The 15,367-nt window shown below is 40.1% G+C and overlaps 1 protein-coding gene across 2 annotated transcripts; it reads right to left on the bottom strand.

The window, feature by feature from the left end:
- Nucleotides 1-22: 22 nt before the first annotated feature.
- On the bottom strand, nucleotides 23-13,797 carry rassf6 (Ras association domain family member 6). 2 transcript variants are annotated; one of them, XM_054612169.1, is made up of 11 exons: nucleotides 11,367-11,765; nucleotides 11,091-11,158; nucleotides 7,065-7,143; nucleotides 6,621-6,781; nucleotides 6,299-6,393; nucleotides 5,561-5,760; nucleotides 3,028-3,129; nucleotides 2,174-2,225; nucleotides 1,969-2,087; nucleotides 889-986; nucleotides 23-467 (listed from the first exon to the last, which is right to left on the bottom strand). In XM_054612169.1, exons 2-11 carry the CDS (start codon nucleotides 11,147-11,149, stop codon nucleotides 392-394), a joined length of 1,041 nt encoding a protein of 346 aa, XP_054468144.1. In that variant the 5' UTR covers nucleotides 11,150-11,158; nucleotides 11,367-11,765; the 3' UTR covers nucleotides 23-391. The 2 variants fall into 2 exon arrangements, with proteins under 2 accessions (XP_054468144.1, XP_054468145.1); XM_054612170.1 differs by lacking the exon at nucleotides 11,367-11,765 and adding an exon at nucleotides 13,724-13,797 and having other exon boundaries at nucleotides 29-467.
- Between the last annotated feature and the right edge of the window lie 1,570 nt (nucleotides 13,798-15,367).

The following is a 15,367-nucleotide window of genomic DNA, read 5'->3' as shown; positions in this document are numbered from 1 at the left end:
AGCAGAACACATAGGCGGTCATGCTGGTCCCACAAATATTATTTATTAACAAACAACAGTGATTTACAATTATTTACAACAACATCTCTTGTTCTTATTTTACAGATAAAAAAAAACCAATTCATGGTAAAAAAAAATCACATGATGAATAAAAATAAAATTAGTGACCCAGTTTGTAAGACTTGAAACAGAGCCATTTATTTTATCAGTATGTCAGGTAGCTGCGGTTTTCTTTAAAAAATTCATCTTAGTGTTTCAGATCCAAATGTTTTCATCTTTAAACTTGTTTATAAAGTTAAAGATGTTGGATGTTGGACAGCTACTCGTTGGTCCTTATAGTGGCGCTGTGATGACTGACGGGTCTTGTGTCGGTGATTCAGATCATCAGTTGTCAGACACTGGTCTCAATGTGAGGTGACATCTTACAGGTCAGCATGTGGGATAGGAGTCTATGCTGCTGGTGGTACCTGACACACACACCCCCCACACACACACACACACACACAAAACATACATACAAACACCATAAGAGAGCTGCAAATCACTAAACGGTCATTTACTGTGAAATAATGGCGCCATCGTCTGCCATAGAAGTGTTACTACAAGGGTTTTTGTCTTCAAACACAATAAAATGAATATAGTCTATTAACATCTATGTCATGCAGAAGTAGTTAATGTAGTGAAGTGAGTGATTGGTTGTTGCACCTTGAAGCTCATGTATGAAGATGTTGTTGTTTCATATTGTGATTTACATGTCCCAAACCAGATTTCACTATCTCTAATTTAATGCACTGTAACATTTCCTTATGACTCTGTAGATGTCAATTCTTACGAAATCTAATGTAATTTATTAAGGAAGTATTCAGGTGCATGGGAAGATATACTGACTTGCTGATGACTCTCTGTATCACTCTGCTCTCCTCCTCTTTGAGTTTCAGAAGAACGTGCTCCAGGATGGGAAGCTCCAAGTTCAGATACTGGGCTACCTGAGAGGGGAGTGGAGGAGAGAAGAGGAGAGAGCAACAGAATAAAGGTAATTGTATCTGTAAAGTTGTCTGTATTTGCTTTCTTGGCAAACTGCACACTGACTGTTATAAATAGATACAAATAACGATAGGTATCCCCACCTAGAGGGATGTCTGTATTTGCATCTGACACCGATGCACTAGTCAATGACTGAGACACACTGGGCTTTAAAGTAACCTCAATGTAAATCCGCTTCATTATTAGACGATTAGAGAAAATGTTCAGAGTGTGCTGACATGGAGAGAGGGGGACAAAACAAACACATGAGCGACGTACGAGACCGCTGTTCGTGTCCCAAAGTGTAGTTGAGTTATTTAGAAGTTACGCGTTTTCCATACTTTTGTTTCGTTGTTAATTTTAAGCCCAACTGCGTTACAGAATCCTCAGTTTGTTTTGAATCCCCATCTTGTCCTTTGCTGCTAAAATAACTTGGAGAAAGGAACAATCCGTATTCCTAGCTCGAGCAAAAACAGAAAATGGTATAACTGTTACTTTCAAGTTCAATAGCTGAGTAGCTTTAATATTTTGTATGACTCTAAACAACTATTAAAATACTAAATACAAGTAATCAACTTTTTCTCTGACATTTAAAAATGTGTTAACCTCACTAGAGGTTAAATTCAAGTTAAACAGGCCATTTCTTTACTCATTTTCGATTACTCTGCCCAGAAGAATTGTCATGTATAAGTTTCTTCAAACACGCTATTAATCCCAATACACTTCACATTCATGTGGCCAGAAAATTTGAAATTGACTAATTCATTTAAATGGTTGCATGCCTGTAAGATCAATGGCACAGGAGAATGTCGTGAGGGAGTGGCACCAAGTCCAGACAAATATCGACATTAGATAGAGAGAAGCTGCACTGGGTAGAGCTATGCCTTGATTGATTTGGTCTGGTCCCTAAATAAGCCCCTCGGGAGGCGGGGCTATAACACTCACATCATTGCTGACTTCCTCTTCGTCCATGTCGATCAAAAAGATCTTCATGATGTCATCAGAGGGTCCCTGTAGGAAGCGCTCCCACAGGGGATGGTCTCTGTCACTGAGCTTCCTCTTTTCTGGACAAAACATGGACACACAACAACATCAGCAAAGTGATCGTTAACCAAGTACAGTATTTAATTTACCGTGGTACAAACCGTACCTCCGCTCTGGTGAACGCAGTACAGAGCAAACTCCTGGGGATCGTTCTCTATCTGTAGGATGAAAATACAAGACAAGTATGTAAATGTCTATCGTAAATCCCTGTTCTGGTTCTATAAGTAATTTTTATTAGATTATTTTTATTTAATAGATCACATAAATTCACAACCTATATTTCTGGGTTGTCTTGATGATTTATAATGATAATATAATAATGTTTTTATGCGTCTGAGCTGACAATAACTGTGGCATGGGATGCCTGGAGAAGATTTTCTTCAAATTTGGCACAAACGTCCAGTTTGACTCAGGAGGGAACTGATGACATTTTGGAGGTCAAGGTCTCTGTGACCTGAGGTCCATCCCATTGTTGTGAACGCGATGTCTGAGAAGCGCCTTGAGCGAAATTCTTAAAATTTGGCCCAAACTTCCAGTTGGTCTCAATGATGAACTTATAGAACTTTACGGTCAAAGGTCAAGGTCACTGTGACCTCACAAAACACGTTTTGGGCCATAACTCAATAATTCATATGCTGATCGTGACAATTTCACACAAATGTCTGTTAGGATAAAATGTCGAAGTGACGACATTTTGGACAGAACTAAATAAACTGCAAGATGAATGATTAAACAACCACAAGGCTTTTTTTTTTCCAAATTATGAATGCAAAGTGTTATTTTTAATATCATAAACAGTTAAATCAATATCACACATGAAAAACAAGGTTCAATTCTACTAATGACAGGGTCCATTTAAGTCAGTTTAAACTAGATGTAAAACAATTCAGTGCTTAATTCATACTTCGGATTAAAATCACTGTGACTTCAAGTGCAGTTTGAATGTCAACAAAAGCTCACCTTGAACTTTTTTAGCAGCTGTTCGATGACCTGGTTTGTGGTCATCCTGCTGGAGATACGAACTTTAGTTGGAGTGCCAAAGGATGGAGTGAAGATCGACGTCTGTAGGAGACAAGGAGAGACTGTGAGCTACAGTTCTGATGTAAGTGAGGTAACAAGAGAGACATATGTGTTACATGGAAAGGGAGGGGAGGGTTGAGCTTAATGATGAAAGAAAGAAGATGATTAGATTAAATTAGAAAAAAAGTCATGTCGGGCATAAACCTCCCGTCCATTTTAAATAGATAAATACATCAATAAATACATATATGAAATTAATCCTGGAATAAATTAATGATGCAATAAATATATAAATAAATATATTTAAAAAAAATCTTTTTTATAAAAAAAGCCAATTTTCAAATGACCTCTTTTATTTAGGAGACTTTAAATTCCTAATGCAACATTTATTTCACAGCTCTTTTTATTTCCCATCTGTTAGATGTGTGTGTGTGTGTGTGTGTGTGTGTGTGTGTGTGTGTGTGTGTGTGTGTGTGTGTGTGTGTGTGTGTGTGTGTGTGTGTGTGTGTGTGACATCACATTCTAAAATTCTAGAATGATGACGCCGACAAAGCTAAGATTATAATGTTCTATGAGCCTTTAATGTATAACATACACAAACATATAACTTAGCACATTTGGGAACAGATCTCACTGCACAGACCACTGAACGACTGAAGAGTACTGAAGTAGGTATCGCACGAAAAAAACTAAAGAAGAACCACAAAAAAGTATTCAATCTGAGTAAGATAAACCAGAGACGCTCCAAGAGAAGAAAAACATCTCTGAAGTCAGCATGGACCGACCTCAAACACCCATGGAGTCTGCCCATCCTACTGCATCTGAAACTAGCACAGAGGCAGGAGGTGAGGACCAGCTCCGGTTGTTTGTCTCCCTTCTGACAGTAAGAGTGTCACGCTCTCCAGAACCGCAGCCAGGAGGAGTGGGTCCCCCACACAAAATGACTGGTAAAGCAGACCATGGAGGGACTCACTATCACCAAAGGCTTCTGCGCTGATTTCAAGAGCACCAAGAAAGTGTGCAAGGCCGTACTTAAAGACCTGCAGAAGAAGTTTTGCGGTAAGAAGCTGCTGGAGTCTCTAATGACATCAGAGGATGCAGTTGTGGACGCAGCCATCGTCCAGTCTTTGCAGGCCCACATCACAGAGCTGTCTGCTCAGCTTGCGAAGAAGGATTCCTCCCGCTGTTGGTGGAAAGATCTGCTCCAGGTCCTTGCTTTCATTGGGGGTTTTGCTGCGCTCACTTTAATCACATTCATCACATAAAGCAGCACAACAGCAGCTGCAGTGGGCAAATAGCCGCAGAGTTTCTACCTCTGTCGGTGTGGGTTTACTCCGGGTGCTCCGGTTTCCTCCCACTCTCATAATTTGTACAATAAACATTTTGAATTTAATTTTAAATATCTGAGGAACATCTTTAAATTAGAAATATAAGGCAGAAAGGCAGTAAAATTAAAATAGAATGGATAGAAATCATAAAGAAAGGCTGAAATGAAAATATCTTGATTAAGTTCACATATTTTCACGCTTAAAGAAATATAAAAAATGAATTTAACTTAATACACATTATTATTTTTGTGTGCCCGAATCCAATATGTCCAGACAAATTACTGATGCGTTAAAGGGTTTTTAATTAGAAAGAAATATAAATAAATAATTGACAACAATCACGGTGCAATTTTTTAATGAATCACTTATTGTTCATGAGAAAGACTTTTAGGTATATATTCCTTTCTAACGTAAGGTAAGCTGTCTCAGAGAAATCAGTGTTGGTTTTTACAGAAAGACACCCTTTCAATTTTGTAACCAAATTATAATTTGAGATTTAAGATTGCTTTGCCCTCTTTGTAGTGGTGGAGGAAGTATTAAGAGCCTTTAATTTTCAAGTAAAAGCACCTATTCAACAATAAAGAAGAAAAAACTACATTACAAATGATGTATTCAAAATTGTACTTGAGTAAAAGTACAGAAGTAGGTAAAAGGTAAAAAAGGTAAAAGTACTTCTGTGTAGTGAATTGCCTCCTATGACTGATATAGCCTATATGCCATTATTAGATTGTATTTTTTTTTAACTGTTGTAGCTGCTGGAGGTGGAGTTACTTTTAACTACTTTACATTTAGTCAGTTAGTCTGGCAGTGGTTACCAGTTTAAGTGTTGGACCTCTCCAAAAAGGTCACAAGATAATTCTGAGAGGTTCTATTGTGATAAATGATAATCTATTATTTTACTGCCGAATACTTTTAGTTTGATACTTTAAGGACCTTTTACTGATAATATTTCTGCACTTCTACTTATGAGAATGATTTTGAATGTAAGACTTTTACTTATAACGGAGTATTTTTACTCAATTAGTACTTTAGCTTATGGATCTGAGAGCTTGCTCCACCACTGTTTAGAGGTGGGGGTGATGCTGATGTGTTGATAATATATTCTTATTTAAATTTGACTTAAATGGCATTCCAAAGAAACCTACCTTATAGTTATAGAAGTGTCCATTGATAGAAAAGCGATGTTGTCTCTCTTTCTCTCTTTGCGCTGCAGACTTCCCTCTGCCCCTCCTCCTCTTGACCAATGAGGCGTCACTCATGCAACGAAACAGGTTTGACTCCGCTTCCATCTCGGAGTTCTTCTGCCTCGCAGGACGCAGCGTGGTCGTCTCATAGACAGCAGGGCCTTTAGAAGTGCACACAAATAAAATGTCTCATATTTATTTGTTGTGAACACCGACGTTTCAAACTATTTTCTTGTATTGCATTTGCGCAACGAAACAGAGAAATAAATTGGGTTTTTTTTTCTATGAATAATAAAACTAACAATGAAGTTTGATTACCATGTATAAATTGTTTTCAAACAGGATTTTATGTCCTTAAAATCATTTTGTATTGATATGCTGCAATTTAATGCTTTTAAAGCAGTGGTAGAATACATTTATTTAATAACTTCAGTTACTGGTAACTTTGCAGATTCATATCATTAATACAAAATGTTATCAATTCATAAATTATGATGAATTGTTATATTTTGCTGTATAATAAACAGTAAAATTAACCCCACCTTTGAGCAAAAATTTAAATGCAGGACTATTACATGTGTATTTCAACAACTGTGGTATTTTTACTAAAGTAAAAGAACATACTTTTTCCGCCGCTGCTGCTTTGAGATGACATTGTTGAAAATTACATTATGGGATATGAGAGGAAATAAGGTTAACCTGGTAAAGGTTTGGTAACTACTGTGTCCTGCGGTGTCTCACTCATCTCGTCTATTTGGTGAAGGTCAATGTATTCTCCCCACCGTGACATACCCCTACAGAGAGAGACAGAGAATGACAAGAAAACGTTCACCTTCTTGTAGAAACCTCAATGAAGTTTTACATCCTTTAATCCTTCTCATCCTAGAATTGTTAGGCCCATATTATTTGTGTATTTGTCTTACTCGGAGCAAACATTGATGATACCATCCAGCAAAAAAGATTTTTTGGTATAAGAATGTCCCAGATGACTAGTATTTCTCTTTTTCTAATGCCAATATACCTCTTATCCCCGATGGGGCTGACTGGACTGATGGGGTCAGGTGAGGTCAGAGGAGCGAAGGGGAGCGTCTGTTTGTCGTCCTGTATTTTCAGCCTGATGGGTCTGCGTACTCCCCAGGAGATATTCAGGAAGCCCTCCACCACCACCTCTCCATCAACACCCTGTTACAGAGACAGAGCCACAGACACCTGCATGGTGTGTAATCACAGTCATACATTTAATTAACACACCACGTTATGACCCAAAATAAAAAAAGTAGCCATGTAAAAGCTGATAAATTAGAGAAATAAGACGTGTGTAGACTTTTTCCCATGGTCAACCTCCACAGCTGTGACTGGCTGCAAAGTCCTGACAAATGCCTAAGGTCAATAAAAAAGGCTTACCGGGAGAAAATATGAATTCTGGTCAACAGCATAAAATGTTTGAAAAATAATTATAACACACCTGAGAGTAACTGAGGTGCAGTTGAGTGTGGTCCTTCAGGAAGCAGTTGTAGGTGTTCAGCAGGGAGAGAAACTCTGCTCTGAAATGAACGCAACGCACAGAAACATCCATCCAGAAGTGTAAATAACGCCGACATCCACTGTACAGGGAAATGATACACTCATAGTTTAAATACACACTGTTTAACTTGTAAATATCGTCACTCTCTTATCTAAATTTGACCATGCAGTATACAGTGGTACACCATTGCAATATTGTCTTACTGTATATACAGCTCTGGAAAAAATTAAGAGACCACTTCAAAATTATCAGTTTCTCTGGTTTTACTATTTATTGGTATGTGTTTGAGTAAAATTTAAATTTTTGTTTTAATCTATAAACTACTGACAACATTTCTCCCAAATTTCAAATAAAAATATTGTCAAAACTTGAAAACAAGTTCATATTCATTTTTAAACAACACAATACTAATGTTTTAACTTAGGAAGAGTTCAGAAATCAATATTTGGTGGAATAACCTTGATTTACCCTTTCTATCCAAAACACTTGAACGTGCTGTCTTTAACCAACTGTCTTCCTATCTCCACCAGAACAACCTCTTGGACCCCCACCAGTCCGGGTTCAAGGTGGATCACTCGTCAGAGACGGCCTCCTTGCGGTGACAGAGTCACTTCGCGCTGCGAGAGCGAACTCTCTCTCCTCTGTCCTGATTCTCCTGGACCTGTCAGCGGCGTTTGACACGGTGAACCACCAGATCCTCCTCTCCACCCTCGATGGGATGGGCGTCTCAGGCTCTGCACTTTCCCTGTTTGCATCCTACCTGACAGGTCGATCCTACCAGGTGACATGGAGGGGGGCCGTGTCGGAACCACGCATGCTGACCACGGGGGTGCCACAAGGTTCAGTTCTGGGCCCCCTTCTCTTCTCGCTCTACACAACATTTCTGGTTTCTGTTATTCGCTCGCATGACTTCTCTTACCATTGTTATGCCGATGACACCAAACTGGTCTTGTCATTTCCCCCTGGTGACACTCAAGTGGAGGCACGCATTGCTGCGTGCTTGGCTGACATCTCGAAGTGGATGGCAACACACCACCTGAAGCTCAACCTGGACAAAACCGAGCTACTGTTCCTCCCGGGGAAGGGTTGCCCGCACCGAGACCTGTCCATCCACATTGATGATACCGTGGTGACGCCAACTCGGAATGTGAGGAATCTGGGTGTGACCCTGGACGACCAACTGTCGCTCTCAGCAAACATTGCATCGGTCACACGCTCCTGCAGATTCCTCCTCTACAACATCAGGACGATTCACCCCTTCCTCACTGACGAGATGGCGCAGGTGCTCATCCAGGCTCTTGTCATCTCCCGCCTGGAATACTGCAACTCACTACTTGCCGGAGCCCCGGCGTCGGCCATCAGACCCCTGGAGCTCGTCCAGAAAGCTGCAGCTCGTCTAGTGTTCAATCGCCCCAAGTTCTCCCACACAACTTCCCTTCTCCGTTCTCTACACTGGCTCCCTGTAAGAGCTCACATCCAGTTTAAGACTCTGGTGCTAGCATACAGGGCAGTGAAAGGAACAGCTCCTTCCTATCTCCAGGCCATGGTCAAGCCCTACACCCCCGCTGCCTCGGGGCGACGGGTTGCCCCGTCGCTCAGAGGTCCCTGCAGCCGATCGACCTGGTCACAGCTTTTTTCTGTCCTGGCCCCACAGTGGTGGAATGAACTCCCCACTGACGTCAGGACAGCAGAGTCGCTGCCCATCTTTCAGTGCAGGCTGAAAACTGCAAGAAGTACTACCCTGAGCCTTCCGCTCAGCACTTATAGTATTCGTATTAGTGTGTTTCTGCACTGTACTTTTGCTCTGGTTTATGCTCTTAGATGCTTGTTTAAGAAAGGAGATGCACTTATGACTTCTGGTGACTAGTAGTTCTCTTGAATACCCATGTTGAATACACTTATTGTAAGTCGCTTTGGATAAAGGCGTCTGCTAAATGACTGTAATGTAATGTAATGTAATTTACAATCACAGCTTTCATGCATCTTGGCATGCTCTCCACCAGTCTTTCACATTGCTGTTGGGTGACTTTATGCCAATCCTGGCGCAAAAATTCAAGCAGCTCGGCTTTGTTTAATGGCTTGTGACCATCAATCTTCCTCTTGATCACATTCCAGAGGTTTTCAATGGGATTCAGGTCTGGAGATTGGGCTGGCCATGACAGAGTCCTGATCTGGTGGTCCTTCATCCACACCTTCACTGACCTGGCTGTGTGGCATGAAGCATTGTCCTGCTGGAAAAACCACTCCTCAGAGTTGGGGAACATTGTCAGAGCAGAAGGAAGCAAGTTTTCTTCCAGGACAACTTTGTACTGGGCTTGATTCATGCGTCCTTCACAAAGACAAATCTGCCCAATTCCAGCCTTGCTGAAGCACCCCCAGATCATCACCGATCCTCCACCAAATTTCACAGTAGGTGCGAGACACTGTGGCTTGTAGGCCTCTCCAGGTCTCTGTCTAACCATTAGACGACCAGGTGTTGGGCAAAGCTGAAAAGTGGACTCATCAGAGAAGATGACCTTACTCCAGTCCTCTATGGTCCAATCCTTATGGTCTTTTGCAAACCTCAGCCTGGCTCTTCTTTGCTTCTCGTTGATGAAGGGCTTTTTTCTAGCTTTGCACGACTTCAGCCCTGCCCCTAGGAGCCTGTTTCTAACCGTCCTCGCCGTGCACTTCACCCCAGCTGCCATTTGCCATTCTTTTTGGAGGTCACTTGATTTCATCCTACGGTTGTTGAGTGACTTTCGAATAAGTTGGCGGTCATCCCAGTGAGTGGAGAGTCGTTTTCGTCCTCTGCCGGTCTGTAGCTTTGTTGTCCCTAATGTCTGCTGCTTGACCTTTTTTTTTATGAACCGCCGTCTTTGAAATTTTAAGGATGGAAGCAACCTGAGGCTCACTGTATCCCCAGAATTGAACCCTTCTTTTCCTCACACAAAACTTTTCTTTTTAACTCTTTTGGCATGGTCAATAGTCACTTTTTTTATTCCAATTACTTTTGAGGTACTACTAGCACTGTTTCTGCCATCCAACTGGTCCTATTGCAAGAGGATAGTGATGACCACAGCACTGGTTTTTATACTTTTCTTCATTAAATAAGATTTGGTTCAGGTGATCACCTAATCAGTACCTCATTAAGTAGAATCAGGTGTGCTTGTATTGGAATTCGACAGACACTGTAATGGAATGGCTGCCATACACGTAGAGAAAAACAAAATTTGGAGTGGTGTCTTAATTTTTTCCAGAGCTGCCTCAAGTCTTTGAGAGACAAGTCAAAGTCAAGTTTCAAGTCTCTTATGGTTATAGTGAACGTGTTATCATTTCATGCATTTAATGCATGCTGTCTGCTTAGAACAAGAAATAACTATATCTAAAAGGAATTCAAACATGTTCTATATCATAACTCCTTTATCTATAAAAATTATTTATCTACGGATATATGATCAATTTAAACGGACTGAAAACTTTCCTTTATAATAAAAAACTGTATTTTGCCACAAAAAATTGATATAGACTAACGTTACTCACGGTAACAGGGAAATATTGCTAATATGTATAGGCATGTAATAATAATCAACACCTTTTTTCTATAAAACAACAGAGTAAAACCATGTTGTATAATACTGCTGGCTCTCCAAAGAATGACAGCTTATGATACTGTGAAGTCACTGTGTTTGTGCAACTAAAGTGCGACTTGAGTCAAAATCCAAGTCCTAACTCTGCATAGTAGACTAATGTTTATAGCAGTCAAATGTGTTGTTTACCTCAGCTTTGTTGTCATTGTGTTTAGATGCATGTATATTTCTGTGTATGTACACTAAGAGCACATGGCCCATAAAGCTGACTCTAATTCTGACTAAACACCCACCATGACACATCACAGAGCAGCAAACACACAAGCGTGATGTTTTTGTAGTCCACAAAGTATAAAAGTCAACCATCATTGTATTTGCAAAACTCAAAGCCTCTCACCTGGTTAGTGTCCTCTCGTCCCCCGCCTGGACCACCGGGAGAAGAGCTGCCTCATTCATCTCTGGTCACTGCAGAGAGGAAATAAAATAACAAAAAAAACGAATCATTCAAAGCAGCAGCTTTCTGTTAAGATATGTAAATCTGGAGCTCGGAGCGGGAGACACACACTAGAGGCTGCCCACTTGTTGAACGTTGCTTCCACCTGACCGCCATTACATATGACATCAGGGAGCAAGGAATCAAACTAGGAGATGAATGATATAATAAGAGTCTTACCTCTCTAGCATGGCACATCAGAGCTCTCTTCTTAGTTCTGCTCCTTTGTCCCTGTCCTTCTCCTCCCTGTGCTTTAAATATCTCTCTCTCTCTGAAATTTGTGTGTTATATTTACCTCTCTCTCTCTCTCTCTCTCTCTCTCTCTCTCTCTCTCTCTCTCTCTCCTGCCGTGCCTTCTCTTTCACTTTCTTTTTTTTGTGTGCTGTCCCCAAGCGATTTAATAACAGTACTCCACCCAGTAACCAGTGATGACAGAGCAGAGTCAACCATTTGTTTATTCTTCGGCCTGTGAGCAGTGATTGTTGGGAGTTTCTACGTGGCGTCTCTCTATTTGCAAACCTCTCTTCTGTTTCTCGTTCTTCTGAGTTACTGTGAAAAGCAGCAGTTTGTCCTATTTGTTCCTTTCTTTCAGTCTTTTCCCCCCCCCTCTCTCTCTCTCTCTCTCTCTCTCTCTCTCTCTCTCTCTCACTTTCTCTCTCTTTATTTCTCTTTCTCTCTCTCTCTCTCTCTCTCTCTCTTTCTCTCTCTTTCTGTGTCTCAGCCTGTTTGCTGGCAAGAAGAAATATCTCAGGTATTCAGCAGTTGTCATACCAGCAGCCCCAGCACTCCCAGTTCACTCTGACTGACAGCTCACTCTTGTGCAGAGCGACAAACTCTTTCACACCAGCAAATTTAAAAAAGGGACAGCGCAAACTTTCCATGCAATGTTTATAAAATGTAAGAAGATCCAAATAATTACCAATCTTAAAATAATATGGACATGCTGATCTCTTTCAAAATGCACACGTGATATTTATGTTTTCACATCAAGTCAAGTAGGGAATTTAGAAATGTCCAAAAACAACATGTTCCCATGGTGTTATTTAGGTGTTACTTATCTCGAAGTTATTACATGTGAAATGTATATGATGACTGATGTGTTTCACCTTGGCAAATTTATATATGTTTCTATTCTAATTCATAATCCAAGTGAGAAAACCTTCCTTTAATCAATAGATTTAAATGGTGTTATGTTTATTTCCTGCATGGTGTAGGAAGGTGGGCCTAATATTACAAAATACAATAATAAACGCTGAGTTGTGCGTGAGACTGAGCCATGATGGAAATCCTTAACCTTACTTTCTTGAATACGGCTTGTAACAATTGGAATATTTTGACAGTCTGTTCATGATGATAAAAAAAAAACCCTGCCTTTCTTTTTTTCTTAATCTAAACAGGTGGCCAGGTGCAAGACCACAGACCACATCACTGGCTCACCTGATCTATAAATCATTGTTGTATACAATGACTCACAGGTGCACATGTTTGTGTCTGAACAGACTTGACAAAGGATTCTGGAAACAGTGTGATCTAGTGCATAAAAATGTTTTTGATAAACTTGTTTCTATTCGTTGAAGAATAAGTACAGGCAGTTATTTTGGTGTAACTAGTCCAAAGATTCATGACTAACTGAAACTGTTGAAAGCTCTCCACTGTGTGTCTTTCAAGCCTCAACATGCAGGTTTTTAAAGGTCCCCCTGGAGCAAATACATCAAAACTTTGTGTGATTTTTGCAAATCACATGCAAAAGGAGAGCCAACAATAAAGGAGAGGTACTGATACTGCAAAGCCAATAATATGTTCGAGTTCATAAATCCAACACTTACAATGAGCTAAAAAGACTACTGTTGCTGTTGCTGAAAGAACAAAGACAACTGCTCTAAGCCTGGAAACCAAAGAAACTCACAAAACAAGTTCAGGGATTTTTATTATATTGTAAAACTGTGAGCCAAAGAAACAAAACACAAACGTAGCCAGAGGGACAAAAGCCAAGTTACACCATGATGACACACGTAGTTTCTCCCAATATTGACTTCCTGTAAGGCACTCCCCCTTTCTATGCCTACATCCTTCTCTCTTATTGCACTCATTACTCCCTTTATAAAGTATTGGAGTGTGTGACATTTGATCTTTCTCACTCACATCCACATTTTTGACCTGAATATGCAGTAATGGTATTATATTGCGTTGAAACCTACCCTCTGTTATCCGCTGTTATACATCCTCTGGTTCCTGTTCCTGTTTTCGCATTATTTAGTTACAATGATTCACTATAACACATGTCATTTTTAGGAAATATATAAGTGTAACTTTTAAGAAATAAAAGAGCAGCGGACCCATAAAATTTGTTGAAATACAAATTATACGAATAATCAAAATTATGAAAAGTTATTAATGATTTAAAAAAACAGAAACAGGTGAATTCTGCATTAATGATTGCTGATCTTATCTAAAAGTAGCACTGTACTTCCACAGTGAAGCTCACATCAACAAACTGAAAAATGAAATAAAGTGATCGAACATGTATTCACTCCTACCTGGCCTGGTCTCTCAATCTCCAAATAAATGAAGCTGGTTCACTCCACGTTTGAGTTCCCGTATCTTGTATCTGTGTATGTGTGTGTGTGTGTGTGTGTGTGTGTGTTCATAGGTCCAGAGTACAGTGCATGTGGTAGGTGAGCTTGTGTAGCACACTGCAGCAGCTGGTTAATTATTGCAGGACACGTTGAGACAGTGTTGAGAGGGAGGGGCTGACTGACACCAGATATGACTTGCCTGCTTTGTGTGTGTGTGTGTGTGTGTGTGTGTGTGTGTGTGTGTGTGTGTGTGTGTGTGTGTGTGTGTGTGTGTGTGTGTGTGTGTGTGTGTGAGAGAGAGAGAGAGAGAGAGAGTGAGAGCAAGAGGGGTAGTGATAGAAAACAAAGCAGAGCTACCCCGTGGTTTGCTGTTAACCAACTTTCAAGGCTTGAACTCCTCAAATCTGAATTACAACCAGCCTAATTGGCTTAGTATGTGTACACACACACACATAATTTTATTCTGGTTTTAGGTTGCACTAAATGCCAAACAAGGACAAGCAAAGGTAAAAAATAAAGATGAACCCCATAGTATTTGCTCAATTAAGAACCTTTAACTTCCAAAATCTACTTTTGGAAGAAAGAATTCTTCAAAGATTCTCAAAACATGGGTATTAAAAGGGAATGCTCACAATTCAGCTCACATCTCCCCATAAACTGTGCTTGTGAACCAAGATTGTTGTCGATTGCGCTGCCCCACATCATCCCCCGGCCATTAAGGTTTCTAGAACCAATCTGGAACCAAAAAGAGTTCTCCAAGAAAAAGAAGCACCCTATATGGTTCTAGTTAGCACTTTTGTTTCTAAGAGTGTATTGGGAAAAAACAATAATGACCAACAACATACCATTTCTGTCAAGTCAAGTGTTTTCTCAAAAACAAATATTGCGAAGGAATGAATATTAAATGGCCAAAGCAGGGGTTCTTAAAGTTTTTGGGGCTAGTGACCCCTAACAGGAGAAAGTTTTCCAATGACCCTCTGGAACTATTTGTATTATAAAACACTTCAACCTAAATACTTCAGACCTGATTGATAGTGATGAACAGATACAAATTTCAATTGGATTCATGTTGATACCACTTTGTTTCGCTCTTATGTTCCAGGTGCTTTGTGGTCAGATGGTTAGGTGGCTTCATAGCTTGGTTCACTAGCCCCTGAAGACACATGACACATTTTTTTCTCCCATGTTCTTAGCTCTCAGTTTAACCAAATTCGAACTGTCGTCATAACTTCTCAATTCAGCTTTTTGGGCTTTATAATTGTTTCTCCATGATCACCTGCTAGCTTGATGGCTAATACGCCAAGCTAAGCAGCAGCAGCAGTAGCAGTGAAGTGACTGATTCATAACAGATTAGCAAAGTTTCTATCGGCCCAAGCAAACATGGGTGGGGTCAATGGACACAATATGCTTGTTTTATTGGTGCACATGGTCCCCATCTGTAGATATGTACTTATTAATGATACAACACAATTATATAATTTATAGCAAATTAGACCCCCTGGCAGAGTGCCACAGACCCAAATTTGAGAAGCACTCAAAGAACAGTATATGCTTACATGTCAATATAGAGTATATACAGCAATTGGGATTTATAGATCGATAATA

Source organism: Anoplopoma fimbria, chromosome 14 (assembly GCF_027596085.1).
Source record: "Anoplopoma fimbria isolate UVic2021 breed Golden Eagle Sablefish chromosome 14, Afim_UVic_2022, whole genome shotgun sequence".
Taxonomy (NCBI): Eukaryota; Metazoa; Chordata; class Actinopteri; order Perciformes; family Anoplopomatidae; genus Anoplopoma; species Anoplopoma fimbria.
The sequence above is the reverse complement of the archived record's forward strand: the minus strand, read 5'-3'. Positions and strand labels throughout refer to the sequence as shown.

Coding starts and splice junctions, on each gene's coding strand:
- rassf6 (XM_054612170.1), bottom strand. CDS start 11,149: ATGAATGAGGCAGCTCTTCTCCCGGTGGTCCAGGCGGGGGACGAGAGG. Junction 6,394..6,620: donor AGCCCCATCGGGGATAAGAG/GTATATTGGCAT, acceptor CTCTCTCTGTAG/GGGTATGTCACGGTGGGGAG. Junction 468..888: donor ATACAGAGAGTCATCAGCAA/GTCAGTATATCT, acceptor TGTGTGTGTCAG/GTACCACCAGCAGCATAGAC.